Source organism: Myotis daubentonii, chromosome 8 (assembly GCF_963259705.1).
Source record: "Myotis daubentonii chromosome 8, mMyoDau2.1, whole genome shotgun sequence".
Lineage (NCBI taxonomy): Eukaryota > Metazoa > Chordata > Mammalia > Chiroptera > Vespertilionidae > Myotis > Myotis daubentonii.
Window position 1 is genome coordinate 61,029,126 of NC_081847.1, and position 23,461 is coordinate 61,052,586.

General features: G+C 39.8%; 1 protein-coding gene across 1 annotated transcript in view; it reads right to left on the minus strand.

Moving 5' to 3' along the window:
• Window positions 1-23,461, minus strand: part of L3MBTL4 (L3MBTL histone methyl-lysine binding protein 4) — a 336,612-nt gene that overhangs the window by 250,090 nt on the left and 63,061 nt on the right. The window contains 1 exon segment of the mRNA XM_059704912.1: window positions 13,112-13,163. Within this exon segment, the coding sequence (XP_059560895.1) occupies window positions 13,112-13,163 (52 nt within the window).

The following is a 23,461-nucleotide window of genomic DNA, read 5'->3' on the forward strand; positions in this document are numbered from 1 at the left end:
ACAGATTTAAAAACTGCTGTGACAAATGCCTCACTTTGGCAAAAAGAACATCCAGTTCTAGGAAACTGCACAATATTTATTAGTAATTTCCTGAACTAAAATTAAAAATGGCAGAGGGTGAAGAATGAATAAATTATCATTCTTAAGGAGAGAGCCATCTAATCTTAAGACTCATGCCTCAGAGTAATACTTTTCCAATTCCATTAGCTGCGAAAACAACCCTTCACACCAATATTTCAACTTCATTTTAAAAGTTACACTGCATATGGCTCCTTCAGGTAACATCTTAGAATATGTGAGAAAATCAATTGTGGGTAGCAACAAACGAATTTTACAACATTCTGATATAAATAATGCCTTCTATTGTTGTCCCAACTAGATATGATACCATTCTCCTAATCTTAGCAACTTATCACTGCTGGGTAATCACCCCCTGCAGCAGCAGCTCCCTAAATAGAACTCAGTTTCCATGCTCTCACATTCTAATAACTCTGCCACATCACTGTAACAAGGACTTTTTCGAAAACATTTTTCATTTGCACATTCAGGCTGCTTCTCATTTCAGTACAATTGAACTTAAAAATCATTGTTGCTCATCTCCTTAGTACTGAGAGTTGGGATACTGAGAGTTGGGATATAACCAGAGAATTTCACTCTTGTCCTCATCTGGCATTTACCTTAGGGGATAGGCACACAGTGCAGACAAAGTCACCCCCAACCTAACATATGGCAGGATTCAATGTCTAGGTGAATAAACAAGCAGGCAAGAGTTCTAATATGCACCAGTTAATAAACCCAAACAATGTGTCTGGGAACAAATGAAGAAGGATTACCTCTGAACAGAGAAAACTTCCTGTCACTGTGGCCTCAGAGAGAGGGTTCAGTGGACAGATAAGATTAGAAGTCAGACTGCAGGAGGCCAAATTATAAAAAAGGAGAATTGAGAAAACAGCACGTGTGGACTTCACTTTGAGACATTATTTATAACAGAATGTTTATAACTGAAGAGGAAGAGACAGTTAACCTGAAAGCTTGAGGAGGGAAAACAGAGACAAAGGAAAATAATTTTCTTTTTTACCTTTTTAAAGGAATATAGGAAGAAGAGGGCATTTTGGTTCCACAGCTAAGGGAGATAAACCTACAGAGAGGAATGAGGCTCTTAGAGAATGGGGGAGAGAAGCAGAACAGAGAGAGTGTTTTAAGAACATAGGTAGGACTCTGAGATGAAAAGGCAAGAGATGAACAAGATTAAAAACAGGAGACTTTTTGGGTGCTAGGGAAGAAGACAGAAAACATTACACTGAGTAGCCTTCATCTCCTTCATGATGCAGGAGGGCATCTGCAAAGAGTCAAGGTTATAGTGGTTATGTTGGGAGCCCTAGGAAAGGGAGAATTACGGAAATTCAACGAGGACTGAAAAAGAAATACAAAGCAGTCCTGAGAGCCCCACTGAATTAACTGGAGATTCTGCAAAGGGGCGACTGGCACTGAGGGACTTTCTCCCTCAGCTCTTGGCAGTCTGCGAATGGAAGCAGATGGTGAAGTTTGTGGACAGCTGGGAACTGATGAGGAGATGGCCAAGTGGATGAGAGACTCTAAGCCAGGAGAACAGAAGATAAAATGTTTAAGGGGCCCCAACTGGCCTGGGAGGCATATGACATCTGAAAACAACTGACAGGGAACAAGAAGCAATGGAAAATCTAAAATACAGAATCCTATACATTTAAAAGCTTCTACAGATTTGAAGAAGTGAAAACAACTGATGTGATCAAGTGGGTGTGATAAAAAAGAGGATTTCAGGATTTGGTAAATCAACAGTTTATTCAGCATACATCTATGTGTGGCACTATGCTCAGATGTTCCAGTTTCTTCTACTGTACAACCTATTCAAATGTTCAATTTTTTATCAGTGTATCTTGATAATCACTAGTTTGCTAGGAAATTATCTAGTTCCTCCAGAGTTTCAAATGTGTTACATGTATTACTCTCTCTCGCTTCTACTTAGTTCCCCAAAATTTATTTATTTATTCACTTAAAATGCCAATAACAAACTCCTTACACTAGTAATATCTATTTTTATCTTAATTTAATTTATTTTATTGTTGAGAGTATTACAGATGTCTTCCAGTTTCCTTCCTTTGCTCCCTCTCACTGCTATTTTTTTTTTAAAAAAAACTGCTACATCGCTAATTTTCCTTTCTCAATTAGTAATTAAGGTTAAGATGCATATGGAACATGCATTTGGAAGATTCCTGGCTTAGGAGATGGGTAAATGGTGACAACATTAGAAGAGAGCAAGAACAAAGAGAATGAGAAGAATGGGAAGGTAGCGAATTGATATAATGAAGGAAAACCAGGTGGAGTACACTTCCAGTGTGGAGCTGAGATATGAATCTGCAGTTAGGTAGAAAGAACTGGGGTAGCATCAAGACAATAACACGTGCTAGATGGTTTGGCTCAGTGGATAGAACATTGGCCTGCAGACTAAAGGGTCAGAGGTTTGATTCCGGTCAAAGGCACATACTGTCCCAGTCGGGGCACGTGCAGGAGGCAACCAATTGATGTGTCTCTCTCACATCCATGTTTTTCTCTCTGTCTCTCCCGCTCCCTTCCACTCTCTCTAAAAATCAATGGGAAAATATCCTCAGGTAAGGATTAGCAACAACAAAAAAAGACAATAACAGAAGTCACCAAGAGAAAAAGTGTAAAAAAAAAAAAAAAGAGAGAGAGAGAAGCAAGTTGAAACACAGGGGAATCTCCACACTTAAATGGAAGGTAGAGAATAAATAACTGATAAAAGAGTAAGCATTGAGATATACAAACCAGGACAGAATGATCTATCAGAATACAAGTAAAGAGCAAATGAAGGAGGAGAAGGAGAAGGGATAGGAGAGGAGGAAGAAGAAGTGAAGGAAGAGTAGATGGAGAAGGAGAAGAAGGTGGAAAAGAGGAAGAAATAGTCAACACCTCAATTGAGAGGGCAGTTCAGATGGGTGACTGTAGACCAGAAGAATGAAGCCAAGAAGAAATCGCCAAATAGATAAAGGGTTCACTTTAACAACAGGGCTGAATGAGGATCAGGATTCCTGAGTGGGCCTAGTACTGTCACTAGAAGAGAGTAAAGAACTAAGGACTCTCAAAAAATATGAATATTAAAAAAATCAGGTGATGGTGAAGGTCACAGGAAAGAGCACATTTATATTCAGATTTTACAGTTATCTGATTTCCCCTTGATGTGGGGCAGACAGGTCTATGAAGATAATTTTTGTCACTGAGATTCCTTAAAGAAGACCCATATAATTATGGGTTGATATTCAAATACTCTCCTATGAATACCACCCTGCAAGTAATCAAATTAACATACATCTATATAAGATGGCAATATTCTCTTTGGAAGTGATTACGTATTTACCTTGACCTTTTTCATCTATGTATCCTGGAGACATCTAATAAAATCTGTTAAATATAATTTAGCTCCAGTTGTTATTGTTACTTTCATTAATTTAAATAGTTCTATCAGGATTTAGACTTTCCTCTATTCAAGATATTCACTGCTAGGCTGTAATTAATGGACATACTTAAAATATTATTCAAATTGTTGTTTTATTCTTTACACTAAAATTTTTTAAAATAAATTATTTTCCAAAATCATATCTTAATCTCTTAACTTTCAAGCCTTTTAAAACAGCAACCATTCTTAGTGAATGTAAATTTTAAATCCATAAAAGAAGACTGTTTCCATTCACTAGTAGACCATCTGCGGCAACGAAGAGTAGTTTCATTAGTTGAAAGATAAATTAACACTGTTTAAAGGATAGTTATAATATATAAACATCTAAAACCTCCTTTCTATTCCAAAATCCATAAAATGAAATTCCTAGAAAGTACACTCAAAGACATCAGTGGAGATTCCAATAGTCACCACTGGACTCCTCTATTGAGCTCTTTCGAACACTTTTACAATGACAGCCCTAGTCCTGACTTGAATTATAATGCTGTATAAACACAAGAAAGTGCAATAACTGTAGATCTAATAACTAATAAACCCTAAACTATGTGCTACAGGAGGTGAATAATGGCATTGTTCCCTAAGAAATAGGTACAAAATAATTTCCATTTCCTGGAAGAAAGCCCAAAGTGAATCTGCAAGTTATAACTTGTGGTTGGCAGAATAATGGCTTCCTAAAGATGTCTATATTCTGATCCCTAGAAACTATGATTATGTTACATCATATGTCAAAAGAGATTTTGCAGATGTGATATATTTAACTCCTTGCGATGGGGATGTTACCTTGGATTGTCCAGGAGGGCCCAATATAATCTCAGGGGTCCTTAAAAGTAGAGAAACTTTCATAGCTGTGATCAGATGTGACTCCGACAGAAGGGTCAGAGAGATGCTAGGTTGCCGGCTTTGAAGATGGAGGAAGGGGCCATGAGCCAAGGAGTGAAAATGTCTTCTAGAAGTAGGAAAAGGCAAGGAAACAGGTCCTCCCTTAGAGCCTCAAGAAGGAATCCAGCCCTGCCCACATGTTACCTTTAGCCCAGTGCAACTCATGTCAGACTTCTAACCTACTGAGTTGTAAGATGACACATTTCTGCTATTGGAGTGGTTAAGTCATGACTATAGGAAACTAATACAGAACTGTACATCATCTATCTATCTATCTATCTATCTATCTATCTATCTATCTATCTATCATCTATCTATCTATCTAAAAGGCTAAGCGACCGTCTGACCATCTGACCAGCCAGTAGGTATGATGCACACTGACCACCAGGGGGCAGATGCTCAATGCAGGAGCTGCCGAGATGCGGTGACTTGGCAGCAGCAGTTTTCAAGTGATGCACCCTGGAACCAGAGAGAAGGGAGCCCGATTCCAGGGTGTGTCACCCGAGAACCGCCCTCTCGCAATCTGGCACCCCCTCGGAGAGCCAGTTTTGGCCCAATCCCCACAGGCCAGGTCAAGGGAACCCACCTGCTAGAGGGACCCCGCTCATTCCGAGATACCCTTTGAGCCACGGCCAGCCTGGGAGGGACCAGGAAAGGTTGGCTCCAGGGTGTGTCAGGCCTATCTCACCTAGTCCCGCCCCCATCAGCTACCTACTAATTAATTTCCTTTCACTGTGCATGACTCTATGCATGGGGCACTAGTAAATAATAAGTAATGATATTTAGTAAACTGTTCAAATTTACTAAGTGCATAATAATTCTGAAAATGGACCAAATAATCATATTTAATTTGCATTAAAAATAAGAAGGAATCAACAAATAAATAAATTCGTTTAGGACAATAGTTACCACATCATAGGTACTGTATTCCCTCTGATTTAAACTGGGGTTCACTGTAGATAATACAGAAATTATAAAAGAGCAATTAAGAGAATTCATCCATAGCTAATATTTTCCTGTGTCTTTAAGCCAATGTTCCAGGAATTAATTTCAAATAGCACATGTAGACAGCATCCAAAACTCTTCACTAGCTTAGCATTTTTTTTAATACAGAAAGAAAGTTTATGATGTTAACTCTCCAAAATAGTTTTAAATATAGTCATAAAGTTTCAGGGCTGGAAGACATCTAATAAATCAGCTAATCATTTTAAAGATGAAGAAAGTGATTTCCCCAAGGTTTAGTTTTGGCATAAATATCTTATTTCATGGAGACATTACCTTGATAAGCCATAAATGTACACTAATTTAAATAACTGGTTTCAATTCCCAAGCAGCCTTTCTATGTTTTAAAAACCATAAATAAAACACAGCTTCCTTGTCAAATTAAATCTTGAACTACTGAATTCAGATTTGCTATTATAAGACATTAATTATGACAACTATATGAGAAAAAATAATTTCTCCTAGAATCCTAAGCCCTGTAAAGACACCTACAGATACTTAAAAGTATATTTGGTAGAATACTTTTTGACATATAGCAAAATTAAAATAGCAATGTCATAAACTCCTAAAACCTGACTTTGTATAACTTCATGCTTATTTAGAGGGGAAATCTTGCTATTCCAAAATCTGTCACACAGACAGATTCATTCGAGGTACCAACTTTGCAGAGAGTGCTGTGCCAGGTCCCTGGGCATGTGGAGAGCAGCACACCATGCCCCTCCCAAGGTACTGCCCACCACTGCTCTTTCCATGGTTCTGAGAACTCCATCTTTGTTCTGCACGGGCTTCTCTTCCTCTCTCACCTGAGAGATTATCCTCAGCCTCTGCTAACTGCTCCCCTAGAGAGGGCTCTCCGCACTCCCAGGTTCATCTATGACCCACACACTTGAGGATCACCAAATCCAAGCCTGCTCCTCAGACTCTTCTCACCAGCTTCTGACCCAGACCCTTCAAATGTGCCATAGGCCCTCAATCTCCACATGAAAACCTAGCACTGTCCCTCAAATGTGGTCCATATGTTCCTTAAGTCAGTGAATGGTATCTATATTAGATCCAGTGATCCCTCCTCCAGCTCTTGTCGTGGGCCACTTAGCAGATCCTGTGGCTCCTACCTCCTATAGTTTTAGAATCTGTCTCCTCCTCTCAGCCACCCCCTGCTCTGTAGTACATGGGCAGCCCATCTCATCAGTTTTTGGTAGTACACTGACCTCTTGGCTCATCTTCTGTCTACACCCGCTCCCCCATCCTACTCAAGATATATCTCTGGAGTTCTCTCTCCACAAGAAAGGCTATCCTCTCCTTCCCAAAGCTTCCCAGTATCTTTAGTAATTGTAGTACAATGTCCAACCAGCTTAGCACAGCAAACAAGGTGCTTCTCCACTGACCTATACCACCATCCACCCTTATCAACTGGTTTTTCCACTTACTCAACAAATACTTATGAAGGACCTACTATGTGCTAGACTCTATGCACACAGTGGACAAAAATAAACACTACCCCTTACTCATAAGCTTTAAAATCTAGTGGAGAAGAATCAAATAATCCAGAATATGATTATAAACTACTAGAGGTCTGGCGCATGAAATTCATGTGTGGGTACAGTCCCTAGGCCTGGCCAGTGATTAAGGCCATCTTCCCCAGCTGCCTGCAGCTGCCCCCGCCCCCTACCGCCACCCACCTCCAGTTCCCTGTTCACCATCAGGCAAGCGGAGCCTGCTGGCCGGGGAAAGGGACCAAGAGGTGGTCAGTGCACCACATAGTGACTGGTCCAGCGGTTGTTCTGGTCATTCTGCCATTAGGGTCAATTTGCATATTACCCTTTTATTATATAGGAGGATAGAGGCCTAGTGCACAGGTGGGGGCCAGCTGACCTGACCTGAAGGAGGCCCTGGACTGGGGTCCCCACTCGGGGAAAGGACCACCAGAGCAGGGGCCACGGTGTTTGCAGGCCGGCCCCGCCCCCGATCAGGGAGGGGGTCCCCAGTGTAATGGGGCCGGCCTGGGCGAGGGGCCTGGGGTGGCTTGCAGGCCAGCCACACACCCCAGTTTTGTCAGGAAGGACGTCCAGAAGATGTCTAGTCTAATTAGCATATTACCCTTTTATTAGTATAGATATTAAGCGATTTCACAGAATACTGGTATAGCACTTTGAGAGCATAGAACAGATAGCTCAGCCTAGCCTGGGAGATCAGGGAAAGCTTTCCTAACAAAAGAGGAGGAACACTCCAGACAGGAAGCATAGCAGTTACAGGTGTCCTGTAGCAGGACCTTAAATAAGGCCAGTATTATCAGAGCACAAGAGATGAATGAGCACATAGCTGAAGATGATGCTGAGCAGACAAGAAGGGGCCAGATTCTCCAGGTTTTAGACACTTGAGTAAGGATTTGCTCATATCCTATCCTACTGGCAATAGGGAGCATTTGAAAGATTTTAAGCAGAGAAAATATAGGGTTGTTGACAGGATGCAGCTTGTGCTTTGAAAAGGGTAATGTGGCTGTAATGTGGAGTATGGATTAGGTCATCTCAAGAGTAGGTCATGGGACATCAGCTGGAGCAGCCAGGCAATGGGTGACAGGGATGACAGCTTGAACTCAGATGGTGGCAGGAACGATGAAAAGAGTAGAAAGACTGGAGAAATATTCCAGAAGCAGAAGCAATAGCACTGAGGACAGACTACTCAAGGGAAGTGAAAAAATAAGGTGTCTAGATGGCCACCCAAATCTTGGCTGGGTCATATGATGGCTGGGCCAAGTGCCCAACTAGGGAGGTCTTCATATACTAGGACCATTGGGTCTGAGAATTCCTAAGATGACAATGACTTTAAATCAAATACAAGATTTTTATCCCCAAATAACTGATATATTTCTCAACCTTCCAAACATTTTTATAAATCAATATATCTTTTAAATCTGCTCAACTTACTAAAGACCAAACCTTTGCCACTATCATTTTCTCATGCTCTTCATTTACATCAGAACAGTAAAAAAATATTGGCAATAATCTCCTATTTTCACTTAAAGTGTTTCACAAAAAAAAAAAATTATTTTCTATAGTAAGCTACATCCCAAAGAGGCTTTTCAGGAAAGGCTGTCAGAAATATATTGTGCCACTCGCTTGCAGTTAATGTACGATAAGAACAACAAATGGCTTTTTAGAGGTGTAACTTCATAGCTATCTTTTCCTTAAAGAAAAATTAAGATCTTCTTTAATTAGGATAAAAACACTTTGTATTTTTTTAATTTTTTTTTATTGCTTAAAGTATTACAAAGGGTATTACATACGTGTCCTTTTTTTCCCCCCACCCTTGACAATCCCCTGGCCTCCCCTACCCCCCCCCCCAGTGTCTTATGTCCATTGGTTATGCTTATATGCATGCATACAAGTCCTTCGGTTGATCTCTTACCCCCCTCCCTCCTGCCCCGCAACCCTCCCCAGCAGATAAAACACTTTTTAAAAAATGATTTAACCAATGCTAATTCTCTAGAGTAAATAATTTTACAACAGTTTTAGGAATCTCAAATAAAATATGACAGCTGATACCAAAAAAATTCTAAAAATTATTAAAAACTAATACATAAATTCCCTATTTAACTGTTCAAGAAAAATACCATTTGTTGAGTATTTTTCAAGAGCCAAATAAATCATAAACATTTTCTCATTTAATCCTAAAATTTTTATGAAGAGATTGTAAAAATAAAGGAAAACCTCATTCAAAATGGAGTCAGGAGCCATGAAGAAAGAGCTCTCATGCGCACACCACTCATCCTAACTTTACATACTCCAGCAGGAAGAAGCTTACTTTACATGCCATACAGGAAGAAGGAAGATTTATCTCCTTGTGCCACAACAACTCAGCCAATGAGAAGCTGCCACAAGCCCAACCTGTCACTCTTCTCCAATAAACTTTTGTTCAGTATCACCCATCCCATCATCCTCCCCTCCTCTATCAAAGCACGCTCCTCCTATGTTCTCCAGACTTGCCTACGGTTAACTATAGTTTGCTTGTCCCAAATGGCATTTCTTCTATTATACCCAAATAAACTCAATTTTCCTGGCTAAATCATTTACCTTTCTGTCTTCTTAAAATTTAGAAGGGGAAAAGCCAGATCACTTGCCCAATTGAAGAAAACAGTTGTTTTCATTTGGGAGACTTCAAATGCAGACGTCTGGAATTACCTAGTGATTGGCAATACTAATTCTATAAACTTTAAACATACATATTTATTAATAAACAATACTTACTGATACAAGCCTCTTTTTAGGGATATCTATGATAGTTGTTAAATTTTTTGAATTACCAGGTTAGCTCAGAGAGTTTCCAAAAGAACCAAAAAGAATCAATCTAATGGCATGACTGTATCAAGAAAAATCTAGTTCAGTCCCCAAGGAAACAGAGGCTATATTAGATATTATTTTAATATTTTATTAGATTAATATTTTAATTATTAGCAGTTACTTCACCCATACCATTTCCAAGCAGGATTCCAGTTTTTTTCTACCTTTATTTTGATAACTACAAAGAAGGGAAAATGTTAAAGTAGAAAGCTCATAAATAAGTAGAAAGTGCATAGGCTTTAGAATTTGCTAAATTTGGGAGTTCAAATCCTGGATTCACCACTAGCTAGTAAAGTTCACCCTAAATAAATTAAATGGCCTCTCAAGGCTTTATGAATGATAACACATGGGTCAATGTTAATGACACAGACTAATCATTCAATAAATTAGTTTTGATAGAATTTCCAAATAATATAACTTCCAAAGAAAGACCTTGCTTGTTGTAAAATCACTACCAAGAATTGAATGTTTTTCAGTATAATTTCTGTTCACATATAAATATGTATGTGTACATAATTTTTGTTTTATTATTTTCAATACTAGAGACCCAGTGCATGAAATCGTGCACGTGTGTGTGTGTGTGTGTGTGTGTGTGTGTGTGTGTGTGTGTGGGGTCCCTAGGCCTGGCTGGCAATTGAAGCGCAAGTGTCTGGCATGGAAAGGCAGGTCCCAGCTGACCTCTGGGCCCTGGGCAGCACCTGGACCCCCAAACCCCTTTCACCCCCCTCCACCTCAGTCACAGTGCCCAAGTCCCCATGCAGAGATGCAGTGAGCACAGCTGGACCCCACGGGCCAGGCCAGGGCACAGTATGGGCCTCTTGGCTGCCCAGCAGCGCCACAGGGAAGCTGGGTGGTTATAGTGCACTCTCCTGGCTGGCCTCACAGATCGGCTCCTGTGTGAACAGCATGGAAGTTCAGTGGGTAGGGTGCACTCCCCCGGCTGGCCTCACAGACCGGCTCCTGTGTGAACCCACGGGGAGCCCGACCAGCCCCTGTGGTCCAAGCGGCTGTGGCCTGGCTCACCTGGAAGACACCGCACGGGTGCAGGGTGGGCTCCTCGCCGGCACCTGGCACCTGAGCGTGGGGACTTCCCCAGCGTGTGAGCCCTGGTGTCCCGGGGGAGAGTAGCAGGGGGAGTGAGAGCGACTCGGCGGCCCCCAGGAGGCTGGCGAGAGGTCACAGCCCCATGTCATAGCGAGTGGTTGAACACCCAGTCTCCCAGTCAAATGACCACCCAAAGGGACAATTTGCATATTAGGCTTTTATTATATAGGATATAAGATAAATTATTAGATCTCTTTTGTTTTGCAAGTATCCTACAGAAAAGATCAAACAATTCCCAGGAACTATAGGAAGAAAAACCCCACTTTAATACTAGGACAACAGGCAATTTAGAGAATAGTTCCCTTTATCCCACTAAAAGTGGTAAAAATATAAATTACCTCAAACCCCTTGCCCCAAATAATTCAATTCGCATTTCAACTAGCAGCTTGTAGCATCTGTATACACAAGCCAAATCTCATCCTTCTTCTAATCATTGAGCTATCTATGTTCTACATCTGGGAAAATAACAACAATATCAGATTTGGAGAAGAATAAACCACAGGATGAAACATTTGAAAATGAATCACTAACTATAAAACAAGTCTGGCAATGGAAGGACAATAGCAAAAAGTTACTTTCCATTAAAACGGAAAAATTATATTTTTAAAAATGTAGTTGGCTATAATGAAACTATAATAAATTGCTAAAAAGAATCTTTTGGAGACTAAACATTTTTAAATGGTTGGTCTAACTCTGCTTTTCTTTTTGTGGAGTCAATGCTTCAACCATGGGATAAGAGAATCTAAAACAATTTACATTAGTGGGAAAATATAGCTGCAAGGAAGAAACAACAACGTAATAAATCACAACCTTTCTCTCAGAAGAAAATAAATGTGTTGTTTTTAAAAACAAACAAAACAAAAAAAAAACCTGCTGTTAGGGCCAGGTACAGTCCAAATTTATTTCTGGAATTCCAGTGTTGCATAACTGAAGTATATTTCAATGGAGCTGAACATCAAGTTATATAATTATCAATTACCATATTCTATTTTGTTTGTTTGTTTGTTTGTTTAAGCAAAGAACAAGATAGGACTGGGGTGACAATAAGAGAAGAAAATAATTTAAAGTAGCATATTTTTCTTATAGTTAAAAAAAATTTATTTTAAAAATCATTTAGGTGAAAGGCCACAAATTTTCAATATTTTGTCCCAAGACTAAGCAATATAAAATGATCTTTAAAAACCTAAATTCTGCCTAGCCGGTGTTTCTCAGTGGTTGAGTGTCAACCCAGGAACCAAGAGGTTACCAGATCAACAAGATTGGATTGTGGGTTCAACTCCCAGTAGGGGCCAGGCAGGAGGCAGCCAATGGGTGTTTCATCAATGTTTCTGTCTCTCTATCACTCTCCCTTCCTCTCTCTCTAAAAATCAATGAAAACACATTTAAAAAATAATAATAAAAATAAAATAAAAACCTAAATCCTTTTTTAGTAATTTTTTCAAGGTATTTTTAGATTTTTCTTTTATTAGAAATTTAAACCTTACTCAACAATTACTTAAGGTACTTTAAAAGATCATTAAAGAAAAATTATCAAATTTATATTCTTTCTTCCCATGGAGAACAGCACAAATGTTGAACATTCATTTTACAGAAAGTTTAAAAACAGTTATTCTCTTGTGTAGCAATAATCAGGAAATATATGGAATATATATTCCAGGCAACCAGCATCTGCATTTTTCATTTAAATTTAAAGCATCAGAGTATTAGTTGAATATTCCAAAGCTGTATTAGTAACCATAATAAGTGCTATTCATCTTAGAGCAAATGTATAATCTCTAAAACATGACTTTAATAGCAGAGTACAAGTTCTATCATTACAAGAGTAAACCAATCTGGGAAAAGCTAAGGGAAGAATTATAAATTAACTAAGTGGGATTTCCTATTTTCTTGTTCACAGGAAAAGTTTACAAATCAAAAGTTGTTTTACTTAAAGCTTTTTTAAAAAGCAACTAAATGAGATAAGAACTTCAAACTTTTTCTTGATGAATATAAGGGTGGGGCAAAAGTAGGTTTACAGTTAGTTATTCATATGGAAAATAATACAAGAATAAACTGTTTTGCGTTCTCACAACTGTAAACCTACTTTTGCCCCACCTTATATTTGAAAATCTTTGATTACACTGACAAAGTCAACAGAATATGCAGCGCACTGTTGATAAATAATACTACTATTATAGACTAAAATTAATAAAACTAAGACAACTAAGGCCACCTAATAAAAGTTTCATTTAAAAGCTGTTTCTTATGAACTAAAGCTGGAAATGGTGGTGATAATTACCATGACTCAGAGGAGCTGCCCCATCCCTGGGCTTTCCTTCTTCAGCTGGCTCCTAGAACACAGGAAATGTGGTTTAGACCATATTTTTGGATAACTGTTTGAAACAGTGAAAACTAACTTTTCCATTTGCAGAAAGCCAAGCCATGAAAAGCACTGTAATGAAGGGGACAATATATCAAGAGTCAGTACCCTCCCGGTGGGTGTACCAATCCTAGGAAAGGCATACCACAATCCATTCAGACACAGGAGGAATCCTGTATTACTGTTGCAGGGAGGAAAATTAATTTTTCCTCCTGCCCTTTAAGTTCTTCTGGCTGAACTAATAGTCAAATTAATATGAGACAGATTAATAGGAGAAAATGAGCAAATTTATTACATATGTACATATGGGGGTTTCATAAAAATAGGAGACCCAAGGACAGATAGGCAGGGAAGGCTTATATGCCATCTTGAGCTAAGGAGAAAGGGGTACAGGGATTGTGGTTTGGCATTTCAAAGGACAGGATGGCAATTCACAGGGAGGTGGAAAAGAAAATATTTGGTAAATAGAAATTTGGTAGACCATCTTTAATAATAAACATAGAGAGGACTTTGTTCAAAGGGGCCTTGCTAGATTCCTCCCTATTGCACTAGTTTATATTAAACTACTAGAGGCCTGGTGCATGAAAATTCATGTACTAGAGGGGTGTCCCTCAGCCTGGCCTGCCCCCTCTCACAGTCCAGGAGACCTAAGGGGCGGGAAGCGACCCAGCAATCAGGGGAAGGCGATACCCCCATCACACCTCTGCTGCTGCCACTGCCGGCAGCACAAGCCTCGGCCGGCCCTGGTTACCTGCGCCTTGGACAGCCCTGGGTGGCTAGGCAGCCACTGTCCAAGGCTTGCCCGTGCCTTGGGCCAGCCCTAGGCAGCTAGGGGGCTGAGGGGACTGGGGGACTCGGGAGGCACGTGCCCCAGCAGGGCTGAGGGGGACTGAGTGCCGCCATCTTGTGATTGTGGGCGCCGCTATCTTTGAGGGCATGGCAGTCAATTAGCATATTCCCTCCTTATTGGCTGTGGGTGCTGCCATCTTTGAGGGCGGGGCAGTCAATTAGCATATTCCCTCCTTATTGCCTGTGGGAACCGCCATCTTTGCAACAGCAAGAGGGTCAATTAGCATATTCCCTCTTTATTAGATAGGATAGTTACCTATGAAAATAGCTCCCTTCCTGGAGCACACCCTCTATCTAAATTTTGAGGACAGTTAAAGGGAAGGTCAAAGGTTTTGCCTGAATCTTCTTGTTTCTTGAAAATAACCAGGCAAATTTGGGGGTAGAAAACTCTGTTACCTGACAGTTCACATTTACCAGAGCAACTCCCTAATGAGATCCCTGGATCTGATAGTCACAGAAGAGGCAGCTGACAGGAGAGGGATGTCCCACACCAGAGCCAAGTCCTCCTTCCTTCCTTTGATTTTTAGCCTAGGCTCAGTTAAGAAAACATTCCCTAATTTTAGCCAAACTGACCTTCACAAATGGACAAATAACTTCAAAGATTTCTGGGAAGAAAATACAGACCAAACATGAAAGACAATAGAAGCAATCAATCAGAAGACAGCAGGCCTCCTCTTCTTGGAGAAGCACTCACCAGGCATACTCAGCAATCTAAAGGAAAGCTGACCATTTAGCAAAGACTGAGGGAATCACTTCTAGTCTGAAAGATGCAGCAGCAAAGAGCATGTGTTACTGGGTATCTGACAGGTGTTTTATTTACATAACTAGAGGCCCAGTGCACAATGCATGCACCTGTGGGGTCCCTCAGCCTGGCCTGCGGGGATTGGGCTGAAACCAATATTCCATGAGGGGTCCCGGATTGCAAGAGGGCACAGGCCAGGCTGAAGGACCCCACCGGTACAAAATCAGGGCTGGGGAGGAACCACAGGAGGGTTCCAGGGCATGTCCAGCCTGTCTCACCCAACCTGATTGGCCAGACCCCAGCAGCAAGGTAACCTTCCAGTCGGAGTGTCTGCCCCTGGTGGTCATTGCGCATCACAGAGACTGGTCGAATGGTCGACCTATCAGTCGGACACTCAGAATATTAGGCTTATTATATAGGATTTTGTGGCCATAAACAATGTATGCCCCTCATAAAAATTCATAATAATTGTACACTTCCAATTAGGGAACAGTTTCCCAATTTAAAAATCTTCCAAATGAAGGGTTTTGGTGGGCTTTGAACTCACTTTTGGAAGCATGAATATGTAATACTTTTCTTTAGTGCCCAGAAAAAAACTAATTGTTAACAGAGAAGGTAAAAACTCAGCAGCTGAAATCTAAAAAATAAACCTTTGTATTATTGATGGCTGACACTGAAAAATGAGTGTCATGATTTAATAATTTTGGCCAATAATCATCTCTTCAGTTTATTCCTCTATCTTTGGGACATGTTTTTTTTAAAAAAAACAAACATATTTTTATTGATTTCAGAGAGGAAGGGAGAGGGAGAGAGAGAGATAGAAACATCAATGATGAGAGATAATCATTGATTGGCTGCCTCCTGCACATTCCTACTGGGCATGTGCCCCTGACTGGAATCAAACCTGAGACCCTTCAGTCTGCAGGCCGACTCCTCTATCCACTGAGAAAAACCAGCTAAGGTTGGGACATGTCTTTTTAAACTATAACTAGGGTGGACTGACCTTCCCAGTTTGCTTAGAACTATCCTGGTCACAATTCTGAAGTCCCATTCCTAGGGACCCCTCAATTCTAGACAAACCAGGATGGTCAGTCATCTTAGCTATGACACCCATTAAAACCAACCCTAAAAATAGTAACCTCTGATAATAATAACACAAAGCTTTGAATCAGGTTTTTGAAAAAGAATCATGAATATTAATATTTTGGTTAGAGTAAACTCATTTTTAAATGTTGAAATAAGCCCTAGCTGGCTTGGCTCAATGGATAGAGCATTGGCCTGCAGACTGAAGGACAGCAGGGTTCAGTTCGGGTCAAGAGCATATGTCTGGGTTGAGGGCTCGATCCCCAGTAGGGAGTATGCAGGAGGCAGCCAATCAATGATTCTCTCTCATCAGTGGTGTTTCTCTCTCTCTCTCTCTCCCTCTCCCTTCCTCTCTGAAATCAATAAAAATGTATTTTAAAAAATAAAAATAAATGTTGAAATAAGTACTATTAATTTCATTTTTATATTATGCTTTTTTAGTTTCTTTTTTAGTCTATGGCTCTAAGGTACAAAATGCAATTTGTTTAGTAGTATATTATATAATTTTCAAATAAACCACATATATCAGGATATGTGATTAAAGTTTCTTTACCGATAGGTAAAGCAAACCAACAAGTTTGAAACTGACTGCATCAGGCTGCCATTTGCCCATATATCCACATATAACTGAGTGTGATCTATTCTTGAGGTGCCTTAGCTTACTATCTTTCCATACATATAATTTATTTTAGTTTTTGAGTTCATATGGTTAATGCTAAAAATGTACATAGAAACAAATAGTACAGTGAAAACTCGCCTACCTGTCCTCCCCCATCTGGCCAACTCATAATACCTCCACCCAGTAATCACTGTTATTAGATTGTAACATATCCTTGAGAAATTTTCTTTATGAAAATGCAAATAAACATTAATATATATTCTTATTTTCTTGTTCTTTTGCACAGAAGGTATCACATCATAATACTGTTTCCTAGATCTCTTTTCACTTAGAATGCCTTAAAGATCATTATCCTGTTATAAAGAGCATTCTTTTTTTCATAGCTATACAGCATTATCCTGATTGGATATTTCATGATTTATTTATCTGGCTCCATATTTACAGATGCTCAGGTAGTTTCCTATCGTTTTTCCAGTCATAAAAAGCTGCAATGAGAAACTAGTACAGATGTCAGCGTGCATATGCGCAAGGATGTCTAGGGAGTGGTCTCTCAGAAGTGGAGACTTGAGTTGTCCTGCTGGTAAGTGCCACCAAGTCTAGCTCCACACAAGCTGCTCCATCGACAGTCCCACAAGCCTCAGATCAGGGCCTGTTTTCCCACTGCCTGGTCGAGAGGGGGTGTTATCAAATGTTTGGATTTTTGCCAAGATGACAAGTGAAAAATGATATCTCACTATAGTTTTAATTTGTACTTGTTTCACTAGGAGGAAGTTGAAGATCACTTTGTATGTTTAAAAGCCATTTGTATTTCCCTTTCTGTGAAATAGCTCTTTACATGCTTGGTCCATTTTTCTGTTGGAATGATTATTCATCTTTTGCTCTTAATAAATCAGAAATAATATTTTCTCTACATTATGAGATGCATTATTTATTTTTTCCCATTTATAATTTCTCCGTTTCACTTACGTTATGGTATTTTTTAATATGCAGAGATTTTTATTGTTGTTTTTTAAGAAATGAAACTATAGAACCTCTCTTTTATGGCTTCTAGATTTGGGTAATAGTTAGAAAAACTTTCTTAATTCCCAGATAATAGACCTCCTTCGTTTATGTCTATTACACGTAAAGCTTATTTCTTACACGTAAATCTTTGATAAATCTAAATTTGTACTAGGGCGTGGTGTAAAGCCACAATATTTTTGCCCAGGTGACCATTTAGTTGTCCTAAGACCACTTACTGAATAGTCCTTCTCCTCCCCATCAGTCTAGATGTGTGGATTACACATTAAACTCCATGTGCATTTGCTCCTACTTCTGGCTTGTCTCTTCACTTGTTTAGTTCGTTTATTCCAGTACCAGTGCCTTTATTTCTGTGAGCCTCAGTTTCCTAATCTGTCTTGGAGATGATAATAACGTATTCACTGGATCATTTTAGATTTAGAGATCCACAGACATGGCCCATGGCAGGCTCTCGGCAGTAGCTATTACAGCTATTTTGCCAAATTCAAATTGCTAAGAATGTACACTGTCCTAATTATTTAGTCTGCCTACTTGTATTTACCGCCTGAAGAAACATATCTCAAATGAACAAAATCACTGATGAGAGAATAATTCTGAGAGAAAAGTCAAGAAAAATCTTAAAATTCTAACTGAATTAATTACCTATTTTAAAACATTTGCTAAATGTTTTAATAGGCCAGGAACTGTGCTGGGTTTTAAGGGTGCTCATAAAATTCAATTTCCAGTGTGTGTGCACTGACTAGCCATCATTTGGCAGGAGGCTAGCATATGCTGAGTGCTAATAGAGGACAAAATGAAGACTGGGTTTACTCTGCTGTTGCCAGCTCCTTATCACATTCTCACCCCATGATGGTGGTAACAGTGAGCTTCCTGTTCTCCCCGTTCTGCTCTGGGTTCACCTTTGCCTTCCCACCTCAGCGCCTCTCCCTGAGCACAGCCCTCACTGCCGCTCTTCTGAAGTTCCATCTCACCCACTGTCTGTTTCAGACACCCCTTTCCACCATCCAGGCCACTCTCAGCTTCACAAACATGACAACCAGGGCATCACTATCTCCCTCCACAAGTTGCAAATTTGCACAACCAAAGTCCCATGGTGCAGCTTCATCTGAATGCCCTACGAGCTCATGAATCTCAATAATTTGCAAAATTAATTCATCATTTTATACCCAAAGCTTCTTCTCATTTCCATTAAAAGTTCCCTGAGGACACTCTGCAGCTTCTTTCACCCACACTTCCTCCCCCACTAGCTCAATCCCCTGTGGTGGGCTGGCTTCTCAGATGACCCCTAATAAGTTATGCCCTTGCAGAACTTCCTCCTCCCCTAAGTGGGGGTGAAACCTAACACTTGCTTCTAGAGCACAGAATACAGCAAAGGGAATGGCATAGTCACTCCCTCGATTGCATTGCATCATATGACTCCACCTCAGCTGACTAGAACAAGAAGGTCTCCCGCTGGCCTTGAAAAAGTTGGCTACCATGTGTGAGAGGACCACATGGAGAGGAACTGCAGGGCCTCTCAGAGCCATGAGTGTTCCCTGCTTGAAATCAACAAGAAAGCAGAAACCTCAGTCCTACATCTGAGGAACATAATTTGGCCAACAACCACATGAGCTTGGAAGAGACCACTGAGCTCCAAAAGTCAGTCAGCCAGGCCAATGCTTCAACTAGACCCTTTGAGACCCTGAGCAGAGAATTTATTTAAGACATGCCTGGACATCCAGCCTACATAAATGTGAGGTAATAATAATGAGTGGTTGAAGCTGCTAAGTTTGTAGTAATGTGTTATGCAGCAATACAAAACTATTACATACCTATTGAGCCTTTAGTAGTCAGCTCAGAAAGCTCTCTTTAATCCCACTTCTTCCCTCCACTCCCAAGCTAAGTTGGGTAACCTTCTGAAGCCTGGAAACATCCTACACACATGTCTATTATTGAGCCCATTACATTGCACTACCATCATCTGTCTTCTGCAGTCTCCTGCTTTGATGAGCTTACTGAAGGCAGACAGTGTCTTAATGTTTTATCCCTAAAACACAGCCTAACACCTACTCTAGCTTAATAAATATCTGCTGAATGAGGGCATGAATGCAAGGTCCAGAATAGTATGTTCTGCCTGGCAGAGTTCACATTCAAAATTACTGTGGATATCTTTGTGCAATTAGCAAGGTAGCATCCTGATAAAACATACTTCAGCATGCATGCGAACCACCTGGGAATCTTGTTAAAATGCAGATCTTTTATTCAGTAGGTCTGGAGCGGGGGCCTACGATTATGAGTTTCCAACTAGCCCCCAGCTGATGATACTACTGAAGGTCTGTGGGCCACAGGATGAGCTCCATGGCCATCATTTACCAGGCAGGGGGTTGGACATCAGAAAGCAATAACCCAATCCTATCCACCTCTCTTCTAATGTGTGGGGAAGCATAGGACTTGGTTGGAAAGTCTGTAAGAAGGATTTGTCAAAAGTTCAGGGGTTTCTGGGGGGGACCTTGTCGAAGGCAGCAACCCTTACCTTGACTTTTTCAAACAAGTCCGAGTCCCCAGGTGTTTTGTTGGAATTTTTATGTTTAGTCTTTAAGACCTGACCTTGTAGAAGCATGTGTTTTCTCAAAGATGTTTATTCTGTTGATACTATTTAATAGTTAATTTTAGTTCAAGTTGTTGTTATAATAAAAACCTGAGAAGGCAGGCAAACAAGGCTACTTGGTGGCTATAGCCAAATAGTCCCTTAGTCTTTCTTTCATAGAAACTCATGTCAGAGTAATTATTCATCCAACATTCAGGTCTGCTGGTCAGTCCCAGCAAAGTGACTCCCCATGTGAAGAGCCAGGAACGCAAAGAAATGCGGCAGAACCCTCAAAAACAAAGGAAAAAAACAAAAGTAACTGTGCAGTAAGTAATTGGAGCCCGTTTGGGATTTCAAAGTTCGAGGGAATCTTTCTCAGCTAAGTTTTCATAATGGGACAACAGTTGTCCACAGAACAGCAACAAAATATCACAGTGCTGAAACAGTTATTAAAAGCAAATGGTGCCTCTGTTACAGAAGAACAACTAAAAAGCTTATTAAAAATTGTTACAATTTATAATCCTTGGTTCCCTGATGCTGGAACACTAGAGCTTAATCTCTAGGAACAAGTGGGCAAAAATTTAAAAAGAAATAAGGCCCATCTACTGGTGAAAGAACAATTAGAGTTGGGGTACATAGAGCCTTCTAATAGCCCCTGGAATTCTATTTTTGTAATTCCCCCAAAATTTAAAAAGTGGAGGCTTTTACATGATTTAAGAGCCATTAATACTAATATTCAACCCATGGGGGCTCTCTAGCCTGGACTTCCCTCCCTGGCCATAATCCCACAAAAATGGCCTATTATTATAATAGATTTAAAAAACTATTTCTTACCATTCCTTTGACTACACAAGATCAGGAAAAATTTGCATTTACTCTCCCCTCAATTAACAATGAGGAACCTGCTCAAAGATATCACTGGTAAGTCCCAGCACTATGCATGCAAAATGATGAACTGAATCAGATCTAATTTTCTATGATAGCTCTGTACCCCAATTTCATCCCTCTTTACCCATGATATACATGGGAAATTTACATAATTCAAAGCAATGTGAGTCTCTTCTCATAAAGGTTCTACTGAAAAAACTGAAATGGTAACAAAATAGTATTCAAGAGTTGATTATGTGAGTACCACAGCTACTGAAGCATTTTTATAATCACTATATCATTCAAATACGAAAATAAACATATAATATGCTGTCACTCAGTTCTAGATTAGGATGTTTGGCTCACACTTCTTTATTTGCTATTTAAATTCTGCCTAGATAGAAAAAAAATATTCCTCACAAAAATAAATTACCGCTCACTTCAGAGTTAAATTACCCAAGTTCTTTATGTCCATATATTTTTAGATGTATCAAGGTTATAGATATATACACCAAATATCATAATTTTATACTTCAGAATAAATTTACATTTCTCTTATGATATACTAACCTAACTTTTGAACAATTTTGCAAATAAGGAAGGATTTAATATCATACAACAAAACAGAAAAATGCTGAATTTGGGTGGGGTAACCTAAGGCCCAATCCCCACTCCACCCATAATGCACTATATATTCTCTGGATCTGATAAACAAATGACATATGTTCTCTGGACCTGATTTATCTTGTCTGTAAAATAAATGTTCTCCAAAGCTCCTACTACCTTTAACATTCTTTGCTTCTGTCTGAGCTAACTATTTCATAAGTGTAATAAATTAACACTGCTATTAATAGAGAGTTAATTCTTTTTAAAAAACAAAAGAAAAAAACTGGCAGTTTACCTAATCCTCCCAGACAGAACACTTAAGGAAATCAATATGAATTGAGAAAAATAAAACCATTAGTATGATTTCTCAGGCTTCAAACTTTAGTTCTGAAAACTGAAAATAAAGTTTTACAGGGATAAACAAATAGTGCTCTGAAAAACAGGAGAGAATGGTTTAAGGAACATAAAGTAAGTCTCTCCTGTGGTGTATTTCCATTTGTCAATTTTAAACCCGTCCTATTGGAAGAGAGGATTTGAAACGAGAAAATCAGGAAGATGGCCCCTGGAGGCTTCACGTGCTTTTACTATAAGTAAGAGCGATCTTTTCTAATTAATCAGTGTCCACATTTCCCTGAGTGTGAATCCAATCAAGGAAGCAAAACACAATGTTTTACCCACTGATTTGTGTTTGGAAGTTTCAAGTCACCGCCTGGGAATGCCAGATCCTGCCCCTCCGTTCCCACCCTGTCAGACAGAGTCCCTGGCAAAGGAGGACTTGGGAGCACCCTGCTCTTCCTCTTCCATAAGAACAGACAGTGCTATCTATGGTTTCATGAACTATAGAAAACACTGAAATCCTATGTAATAATTCCAGTAATAAACTACTTTTGAATTTCACCCGCTGTTTCAAGTCTACTTTTCAAATTCTCTTTTGGTGTGATCCAATGTGAGATATTAACTGAAGGTAAAGGAAATTAACCTTTCAGATAAAAATTGAGGGGAGGATTACTTTCCATTGCCCTCCTAGAATTCAGATGCAGACAGGGAGAAGGAAATGCTCTCATTTTGTTCAAACACTCAATAGCATAGCTACTATCTCTGAATGAAATCTCTGCATAGTGTTTGTATTAATCTGGTTTTTCATTTAATTTCTATTTTCTGATGCTCAGACATTTTGGGAGCTTGTGGACAGAGGAGGGATTGTTCCTTCCAGAGAGAGCTAATTCCTAGAGATAGCAAACAACTTGCCTGTGTTTCTTCCCCTTGATATGCAAATCAGCGAATCCTGAGTCCATAAGGGACTTGCTCTTTTTTTATCAGGCCCTTGGAGTCTGGGACACTATCCTCCTAAATCACCCACAGCACAACAGCTCCTATAGCTAAAGACCAAGGGAAATACTCAAATCAAACAACCTTAACCTGTTACCCTGCCTCAACCATTCCTTCCTTTAAAAAACACAATAAAGGCTTCTTTTTTAAAGATTTTTTTCCTTTATTGATTAAGGTATTACAAATGTGTCCTTATCCTCCCAATTTCCCCCCATTCCCCCACTCATACCCTCACCCCTCCCCCTCCCCCAGTGTCTGTATCCATTGGTTATGCTTATATGCATGCTTACAAGTCCTTTGGTTGATCTCTCCCCTTTAGCCCCACCCTCCCCTGCCTTCCCTCTGAAGTTTGAGAATCTGATGGATGCTTCTCTGTCCCTAGATCTACTTTTGTTCATTAGTTTATGTTGTTCATTATAATCCACAAATGAGTTAGATCATGTGATATTTATCTTTCTCTGACTGACTTACTTCACTTAGCATAATGCTCTCCAGCTCCATTCATGCTGTTGCAAATGGCATAAAAATATTAGAGGAATCCAAAGGCAGCAAAATCTCAGACATATGCCAAAGCAACTTCTTAACCAA